A 10,616-nucleotide genomic window follows, 5' to 3' on the forward strand; every position below is an offset into this window, starting at 1 on the left:
GAGGCATTTTGATTGAATGTAATACTTTTCCGTTTACTGTTTTTGAAAGCATAGGCAGCCGTGGCAGTGTTCCGAGCTCTGCAATACAATTTTCTTACCCAATGTTAAAGTTGCTAAAACTTACATTATAGACTCATTAAACATAAAAATAATAATTGTATTGATATCAACACAATTTTATTCTATTGATTTTCATGACATGAAACGTTATGATTCAGGAATAACATTTTATTGAGTGGTTTCTATAGCTGTTTCGATGATGTTACAATGAATACAAACAAAACCATTGCCGATTATTGAAAAATGAAAACACAATTTTATTCTATTGATTTTCATGACATGAAACGTTATGACTCAGGAATAACATTTTATTGAGTGGTTTTTATAGCTGTTTCGATGATGTTACAATGAATACAAACAAAACCATTGCCGATTATTGAAAAATGAAAATTTAATTCTCAGAGCACTAGCTCTATTTTTCCGACGTTTTTTACTATACATTGCGACAGCAGATGAAAATTTAATATCTTGTGAGTAATCGATTATAGTTTGGTTGATATCACTTGATGGGAAGTGTCCGAAAACGATAATTTTCTTCACACTGTTTCGCAAAATTATTGATTTTCGGGCGAGGGGTGAGGGAGGGAGATGAAAGAAATGAGCGCCATTGTGGCAGCCATTTGTGGCTAACTTCCACCTTCACCTTAATATACCAGTTCATTCACTATCAGCATCGTTCTCGGACACTGACGAAACGGAGAGATTCGTTGAGGAAGATAACGAAGTACAGAATGGTCATGAGAGTGACAAGAAATTAAATTGTTCAATAGAGGCGAATGAACTGCGAAGTTTAAAGCCCTCTTAAAAACAAAGAAATTCAAAAAATTGTTCAAGCATGCAAGGTTTCCGTCTCAGATAAAGTGCTTTGTAATGTAAAAAAATACCGTCTTGACTGAAATTTCGAACATTTAATTTTGACTCAAATTCCGAACACACGAACATAAAATGGTGGTGTCCAAGACACGACCACAACGGGAATATTTCGACCTTCCTTTTGCAAATGGATCAAACTGTGGATATGAAAATGAACAGTCACAACATTCCTGACAATTCAATGGCAATGAATAAATGTGAATGAATTCTCATGGCTCCAATTTTAAGGAAAGCTCAGATCAAGGCGCCTAGAAGCATATCCTAAGTTGTCATTAAGTTTGTTAGGGGAGCGGTATATAAAAACAGTGCGGAAGAAAGCAGAAGGGGAATTATTTGCCTGTAGCGTGGAAGAGACAGACTTATCACGAGCGAGCTTCGACACTAGCGTATTGTGTAGACACAGTAGACTTCCAAGATGGCTGAAGAGTGATTTTAGCAAGTTGGCCCACCTTAGAATATACTTCTAGGCGCCTTGGCTCAGACAGCACAGAATGAATATGAATGGACAAAGTTGTAAATTTGTTTGCCGTCGAACGAATGACAGCAGCATCGACAAGCAAAATAAACGCGTTACAATGATAAAGATATATTTCCAATATTACTTAACAAGCTCAATATTTCCAAACCCTGTCCGCCATATCAAAGGTACCGTTTTGTCTCAAATTCCGAACACTTAAGCTTTGTTGGCCATCAAACAGTGTCTCATTACTTAAAATGGTACTGTTTCGCGAATTAATTTTATTTTTGGATACAATAGAGCCTTTTCCGTCACTGGACTACAATAAAATTGATTTGCAAATACATATTCGTTGTGAAAAACTAAAAGTATGCCCAATCAAATTTGTCTCAATTTACGAACACCATTTTTGTCACTGACTCAAATTCCGAACACCTTTGTCTCAAATTTCGAACACTATTACTAATACTGAATACTAATTTAACTGAAGATTTCTGTATAAAAGATCATTTGTTCATTCATTCATTGTAGATTCTTACCTTTTCTATCACTCAACACGAAAACAGGAAACAAAATAGTTAAAACAACTACAAAAACTGAAAAATTAACGATGCTTGTTTTTTTACGCAATTTGCTAGCGCGAATATTTTATCACTTGGTCTGACAATCCTTTTTTTTTGCAAATGCTTAGTATTATAAATAATAGGCTGTATCGATACCTGTAAATGATTTAAAAATGGAGCTTGTCCCCCAAAAAATGTCAGGGTTTTAATTATTCAATTATTTAGAACATTATAGTGCACTGCACAACGGTGCAGTGTCGACATCTTGTGTTGGCGGGAAGCAGAACTTCTCTATCAGATTAGCAGAATACGTTTCACTGTTATACATAAAATACATAATTTTTGTTGCAAAATGTTGCAATGGGGATAGAAACATTATTTAACTTACGGTGTTTCTGTTAAATATTTCACTGTGATCAAAATCCATAGACTCTAACTTCAAAGCTAGATTCCCTGTTCCCGGTATAATTGAGACCGGAAGCGTGTAGTAAACCGATTACCGAATACACTCGAACGCCGTTGTGAGTGTTTTGTAATCCCCGGATAAGGTCCAGGAATCACGCGCTTCATTCATCCTCTTTCTGAAAGTTGCCCCCCTTTGCAACCGCTACAAATCACTGTTTCACTAAGCTGTCTATTCTTGCCATTGCAGGTCAATATCGGATCGAAATTGAAGCACGTGACGGGCTCGGTTCGGGTCCGCACAGCGATAAAGCCACCATTATGATAGAGGTACAGAGCATCAATCAGCATCGGCCCGTTTTCGTCATGCCGGCGCTCTACAACGCAACGGTGGAAATTCCTGAGGTAACGTATGCCATATGCGTCGGAGCAGAACTAGTGTTTGTGCAGAAAATCGGGATGATCAAACTGATTTTAATTTATCAACAATTATGGTATGTCTGATTGTATGGAATTCAATTCGATCCTCCAGATCAATTCTACGCAGATGAGACTATATAGTCGAATCATAAGACCACAAAATCGCCTAACCCAAGGAATATACAGTCCCTCCGCAGTCAGGTCTCACTCAACGAAACATTTTGCTTGAAAATAAGTTATCATTCGATTACTACACCCAAACTAGCGTTGACTGAAAACATTTCATCTTTGGCAGAAATGATGCCATTTCGTGTGCTGGAGGGTCAAATGCGCAAATAATGAGCTGTTTTAAAAGCTGGAAAATAGTTTGTATGTATGCGAGCAGACATCTCTTTCTGTTTTCTTTTCTCTTTTCATTTGGGATTGCGCCAAAAAAAAGTCCATACAACGTCAATGGGGATCGAACCAAGGCTGGCTGGAATGCAAAGCTATTTCACACGACCACGCTATCCATGTAGCTGCCAGTGTTGCTATATAAAAGCGTGATATTACACCTCATCATAAAATGAAGTTGGAAAGTGTTTTCAAAGAGGATAAAGCAGAACATGAACGAGAATATATCTTTCTCTGCCTGGGCCGTGTATTTGGCAAACTATACGAAAAGCTTTCATATGCTTTCATTTAAATGTGTCTCCTGTTTCGCTCGCTCATATTGGCTCTAGCATATCTATTATACAAATGGTATAAGGTACACCGAGGCAAGTTGGAACGATTTTTTCAAAGTTCAACTCTTAAAAAATCACTAAATCACTAAATTGAAATCTGTTTGCAGCATATACAAGGTATAACAGATGACTTTCGATAAAAAATAGGGATTCACACTGGATGCTTCGAAAAATATAAGTTTTGAAAATGTTTAGTTTTCATATGCATTGTTTCCCGTTGTCTCGTAGAGCGGGGTAAGTTGAAACGCGGAACTATCATAAGTTTAATTCAGTGTCTTAGAATATCAACAAATATTCACGAGTAACGAACATGATTTTATTTCAATGTAAATGACTTTTTTTCAGTTTGAAAACACTTCCCTCATTATATTGATGACAATAACAAACGAGTTCATTTTGTTCATATCGCTGATGCATGAACAAATTTGCTATAATGAATGAATGCGGCATTGAGTGGGGTTCATAACTTCGCTGTTATTTATACTTCAAATATCAAAAGCAACAAATTGATATTCATCACATTCGAAATGATATTCGTTCTGGCAGTGAATTTTCCAAATACGGCATCCGGCGGCTGCAAAGCAGCACGGGCTCATAAAACATTTGGATAGAGACAAGCAAAAAACCACGTTCGATCCCTAAACGCTGTATTTATTGTATTGCAAGCAGCAATACAATAAAAGTTCTAACTGAATAAAAACCATCCGCACACAGCAGCCTCAGGTTAAAAGTAAACAACAGCTGATATTCATTTAGCTAAAATGAGATTCAATTCTGACGTCTCGAATTATGAATATGAAAATGACACTGGGTGAAAAAATAACCTTCAAAACATATTGAAGAACAAAAGTTCATGTGCTCATATTCACTGGTTGTCTGGATCTGTCATTTTGATTTTCGTTTGTAGTATATAGGTTTTCGATGCAACCTAGCCCGAAAATCTATGCATTTGAGCTTAGCGATGACGATTTTTTTCAACACTGGTTTAATTTGCGGTTTTGCTTCTCGAACTATCTACAACTGATTTATGACACACTGAATTGAAAGAATTACATATAAAAAATTACATATAAATAAATATTTGGAAAAAAAAGGTTTTGATACACGTGAGATGTGGGGGAGTAGTCTAATACACACAAAATGGACATAACATACTAGGAGTAAATATACGAAACAATATCATCAAGAATACTATTTGAGACGGTCATGGCAGAGTAGAGCCACTCGAAACGGCCACTATTGAGGTTTATGGGATCATTCAAATATTCAAATATTACGCAACGCACTCAAAAAGAGAGGAGGGGATGGCTTGTCGAAACTTGTTTAGGAATAAATCCAACTAAATCTAAAAAATTTTATGCAAATGACCATTTGTTTCATTTTGTGTAGGGAAGAGGGAGTCTAAAATAGTAAAAAATTGCGTTACGTAATATTTGAACGACCCCCAGTTGCAAAACCAACAAATTTTACTTGTATTATATCTGTGCATACATAAATTATGTAGAACATACTGAGGAACGAAATATAAATGATTCATATCTTCTAAATTTACTATCATTCATTCATACAGCAATCATCGACAAATAACGTCCGGCATCGGCAGTAATGTTTTAAAAATAATCGATTTTCACTGGTTTCAACTTACCCCAGGGTTGGAAAAAACATGGGGTGAGTTTAAATACTCAGAGCTATACGGAAAAAGATTTTTCAGTTTGGTTTTTAAAACCACTACACTTGACGATCCCTATTTGATTACCTGATGTGCGATTCTGGCGGTATTTTTGAAAAAAGTCAGTGTTTTTGGACCGATCCAGTCAGCGCACAAAAATGTTTGTTTTGATTTCATGGATCAAGTAAGAGTAAAGAAAGGCGCGGATTGCGTGATTGCATTCCAATATTTTGGTAATGGCTGTCATAAGGTGGGTTGAAAGATAATGTTTACTTTGTATATTTTTATCGCGTCAATCCATCATTCCTAGTGAAAGTTATGATTTCCGTTTTAACTAACCCCGAATTAAAACTTGCCCCGGTGTACCTTAGAACATTTTCTGTTATTTTTCAGCTCATTTAATGTAATAAATCGGGATGCCATAACATGTGCTAAAAATTAACTTTGGATGTAGTGGGCTCTTTTCAAAATTGGTTATACATACTCATGCACAAACCTATTTTATATTATTCGAATTTAATATTTCTTTTTCATCATGGTATGCATCTATCCATGAAAAATATTGAAATTTGCAAACAACCACGTGATGGCGACGATTGTTGGTGATTTTGATACATATTATGAGTCACACAGAGATGATGTGGCCAAATCGCCTGTCTGATTTTATTCTCGCCATCATTGTAATGGGACACAGTGGTAAATTATATTAGATTCTCTTGATCAGAGGTGCCAGGTTTGAAGACATGTCTTTATTTTGAGGATTTTTGACTGACTGTGAAGACATTCGATTTTGAGAAGGTATTTTGAAGACATTAAGAAGTATGTGAAGTAGGATTGGGGGAGTTTGGATCGATATTTAGAAGATCGATCATTTCCTCTCCGATTTCAAACTTTTTGGATCGATTCTTTGAACTTCGAAAAATCGCGAAATCGATCTTTTCTTTTCGATCTTTCCGATTTTTTTGATCGTAGGAAAAAAAATCAGGGATCATTGATTTTCATCTCACCAAAAACCACCTGTCAATTTTCATAAACATTGAATCCCTTTCAAGGTTTTCAAATTAGCGGTCGTAGATTTAGAAGCAACAGTTTTGTAAGTTTGGTCATTACAAAACAAGTGGTCACAAGTTATATTCACACTGAATGGTGACAATCAATTCATTTAATTATATGGTTCCATAGCGGTACAAGATGAAAGCCCTGGAAAAAACAATTTATCTGGGCTTTCAAGTTTTCTTTGCGACCTTCATGCTGATAATCAAAATAAAATGCCTTCAATGTTTGAACAGAAATGTAAAATGTTTGTTCCATGCTTAAACAAAGGACAACATTTATAGAATATGTTATGTGAATTAGAAAATAAGAATATGTAAATAAATTGGGAAAAGGCATTCGATTTTTCAAAGATCGATTCTATCAGTGAATCGATCCCTACGTCGTTTGGAAAATCGATCCATCTAGATCGATCTTTTTCTAAAGATCGCCTAAACCCAATATAATAGTGTATGTGGATGTTTGGGAAACATTTTTTCTAGAAAATTTCTGCTATTAACCGAAAATATCGCCATAAGAAGTTAAGCTTTTGTATCGTTCTCGTTCTCGTTATATTCATCCGTTTCGACTAGCGCAATCTGCTTTCCACATGTGTTCAGTTCAGCATTCAATTCAACTATCGGATTTTGAATACAACGACCATTCATTAAATTTTTTTGGCGAAATAGTTGTTTCGTACCGTTCGCTAACGGTTTGCCCATCTTTACCGTGGAGGCTAATGGTCGAATTGTATAGAAAAATGTAAATAAACAAGCGAGTAAAATCTAAAAAACATACCTGCTTTTTTCGTTAAATTGGTCACTTGTTTTACTATCTTCACTGTTGGCGTTTAAGGGGGGAGCCGGTCTGGAAAATCGAAAAAAAAGAATTTTTGTTTTTTGCATTTTTGGGAAGCTTATGCCCTCAGAAAAAGGCCCTAAAAGGATTTTCCAATATCTGATTTTGTTAGAAAGTTACAGTCAAAAGCATGACCTCAAGGGATATAGTATTGCTGTACGAATTTTCAAACGCGTTTTTCTCGAAACCATGTTTTTTCCACTGGTGGTATCGATATTTCAGGATCTAATCGACCGATTTGGCTGAAATTCTATAGCAGCATGTAAAAATAAATTATCTAAAGCGTTATATAGTCGTTTTTCGATATCTCATTTTTTGGATTTTTTTAAAATCTGTATTTAGAGATTTTTCATGAAAAATATCTCATTTTTAACAAAAATGGCCGCCGCTTTGACAATTTTTCGAAATTTCAAAAGCCCGTATGTAACGCTTTAGATATTGTTCTAAACTTTCAAAATATCCATTGGAATTCGTTGCTTCATAACCGATACCACCAGCAAGGTACCGATTTTCAGACAGCATCTACGGATCCAGCTGTCAACAGCGTCATAATAATTATTCGTGCACTCAATAAATGGAAAATACATACAAATGAAACACAAATTTTTACATTACTCGAGAATTAATCAGGCAGATGAAACGAAATTAGGCATATGGAGGTTTAAGAGTGCAGTAAATGATTCTACGTTGGTTAGACACTCCTGATAATGATAATGATTTTATAGTATGGATGAAGTTTTGGCTGTTATGCAAGGAGCCAAGACAAGATTGCCACATTTCATCTTCTTCTTCTTCTTCAATGGCACTAACGTTCCTAGAGGAACTTCGCCGTCTCAACGTAGTATTACTTGCGTCATTTTTATTAGTACTTAGTTGAGATTTCTATGCCAAATGACACGCCTTGCAATGCATTCTGAGTGGCAAGCTCTAGAATACGCGTGATCACAGTGCAAGTCGGAGGAAATTTCTTTGACGAAAAATTCCCCCGACCAGAACGGGAATCGAACCCGAACACCCGGCATGTTAGTTATGACGCTAACCACTCGGCCACGGGAGCACAATTCCACACACTTTCGTTCGTTTCATTTCATTCATTTTATTTTATCGATCACATTCGATTAATTTTAAAGATAGTCAATACATTAAAACACACTCACGATACATTCGTTATTTTTTATTTAACTACCAACATATTCACTAGAAATAATTGATATGGCAGGACAACGTTTGCCGGGTCAGCTAGTAACTCATAACTTTCGAACTACTCAACCGATTCCGACGATCGATATATCAAATCAAAGACAATTGACTGGTCTTCTTTGGAAAAATACTTGCAGAAAATTCGAATTTTGTTTTCGTTATTATCGACTGTATTTGTTTTTTTTTATAATTTTCATGATCTCGGGGCCAAGGTCGCTACATTATTTTTATATTTTTTCTTGAAAACTGAGGATTTTTTACATAACATATCTGGAAATAAGAAAGATGTTTTTTCGCTTTTGAGTTATATTTTTTCAAAGTAGTCCTGTTTTCAGTCTTCGTTCAATATTTCTATGCGATTAGACAAGACCTATGTAACTCGAATCCGGTTTTTTTTTGCGAATCTGATATTTTTTCAAGAACGAATATCTAAAAACATCTAACTGGATTTTGGATAAAAAAAAACGTATGGATCGGCTCAGTAGTTCAAAAGTAATAAAATTTTGATTAAAGTCATTTTAGGAAAATGGGTAAAAATAATTTTTCGAACCAACTTTAAAAAATCATAACTCAAAAAGGAAAAAATGCCTCCCTGATTTCGAGATATATTATGTAAAAAATCCTCAGCTTTCAAGATAACATATAAAAAATTATAGCGCCCTTGGTCCCGAGACCATGAAAACTTTAAAAAACAAATACAATCAATAACAACGAAAATAAAACTCAAAATTTCTGCAATTGTAGTATTTTTGACGTAGGACTACGTCTAACCGGAAGATATAGGGGGTGAAATGGAAATCTAGGCACTGAACAAGTAGGAAAAAATGCAAGATTTGGAACGCTTATAACTCGAGCATTTCTCAATAGATCGCAAAGGTTTTTGCATCAATTGATAGGAAATATATCTACGCATCTATCATAACGAATAACATATCATTTTTCTTGAGATAAATAATTGAATAATTGTGAAATATCAAGCATTGTCCAAATGCACTATGTGCCCATTTTTGATTGGTCCATTTTGTGCTCCTCAAATCATACCGACCAAAACGGGCAACCAGAGCAGCAGCGAAATAGAATGAAGCACGATTGGAAAGGAAAAAGAAGAAAATGAACGAAACATTGGTCGCAGTCTCACACATGCGTAATTCTCGAGCCAGCCAGTCAGCTTAAAAATCCCCGCTCCGCTGCCGTAACGATCATTCTCATTCAAACCGTACACCACATCGGTTCGCATCACAACACATCAACAAACCAACCCAAGCAGCCATGTCTGGACATGGCAAAGGAGGAAAATTGAAGGAAAAGGCAAAACCCGCTCGAACCGTGTCGGTCTGGAGTTCCCCGCAAGGGTAGCTAGGCCGAGCGCGTTAGTACCAGTGCACCAGTCCACCTAGCCGGCGTTATATAGTTTCGGCCGCCGAAGTGATCGAGTTGGCTGGTAAAGCTGCTCGCGACGATAAGAAAACCCTCATTCAGAACAGAACACATCAAGACAACAACAGGCAGTTGCAGCGAGTGGCGAGTGGCAAACGTAATCGCAAAACGGCAGCAGGTAGCAGAAGAAAAAAGTTTGTTCTTTATACAAACTGCTTTGGTGGCAAATCCAGAACAAGGCGGCATCGAGGGCGTTCGAAATGGTTTTTTTCAAAACCACGAGTACTAAGTTTTCTAAATTGGAACCATTCCATAAAACACGGCGCTTATCAGGGCCATTAAACCTTTCAAAAAAGAGTTTACGAAATACAGTTCAATGCTTTCTAAAATAATATCCAAAATAATAATAAAACACAAATTGATTTTTTCATAATTTGTTTGCCAGGATATGATGAGTATGTGAATTTGGCAGTTGTTCTGAGCTTATTGATTAAATTTTTTATTTTTTTTATTTTTCTATTAAATTTATCACCAATTCTTAAATTGCTTCTAGATTGAAAGTACAGTAATTTACACTTATCTCGACATTTAGTTAATTGGACGGACTTGTAATGCGACATATTTAGTTGGACATTTTTGTAAACATTGAGTTCGGGGTCCAAATTATGACCCCACATTGAAAGTCGACACTGTACCACTGTCATCGCAAATGTTCAATTACAGGTTAAAATTACCTCCAATCCGACACTGAGTGGTGGTAATGCGACGTGCCATTGAATGTAATTTACTGTACAACATGTCACAAGCTGGATGGGAAGAAATTTCCCAACTATGAAATCTGTGGCGAGTGGCAAACGCAATCGCTAAACAGAAAGGTTTAGTCGAACAAGATGGGGATATCGAGTGATAACAGAACAATAAACTCTTTAGATTGAAGATAATTTTGTGATCCTGAAAAGGACCCTTTTGAAGTTCATTCG

General features: G+C 36.0%; 1 protein-coding gene across 11 annotated transcripts in view; it reads left to right on the forward strand.

Moving 5' to 3' along the window:
* The window catches only part of LOC129766800 (cadherin-87A), a 722,345-nt gene that overhangs the window by 689,594 nt on the left and 22,135 nt on the right, over positions 1-10,616 (forward strand). For all 11 annotated transcript variants that reach the window (XM_055767405.1, XM_055767415.1, XM_055767419.1 and 8 more), the window contains one exon: positions 2,606-2,760. In XM_055767405.1, the coding sequence (XP_055623380.1) occupies positions 2,606-2,760 (155 nt within the window). The remainder of the gene's footprint in view (positions 1-2,605; positions 2,761-10,616) is intronic.

Source organism: Toxorhynchites rutilus, chromosome 1 (genome assembly GCF_029784135.1).
Source record: "Toxorhynchites rutilus septentrionalis strain SRP chromosome 1, ASM2978413v1, whole genome shotgun sequence".
Taxonomy (NCBI): Eukaryota; Metazoa; Arthropoda; class Insecta; order Diptera; family Culicidae; genus Toxorhynchites; species Toxorhynchites rutilus.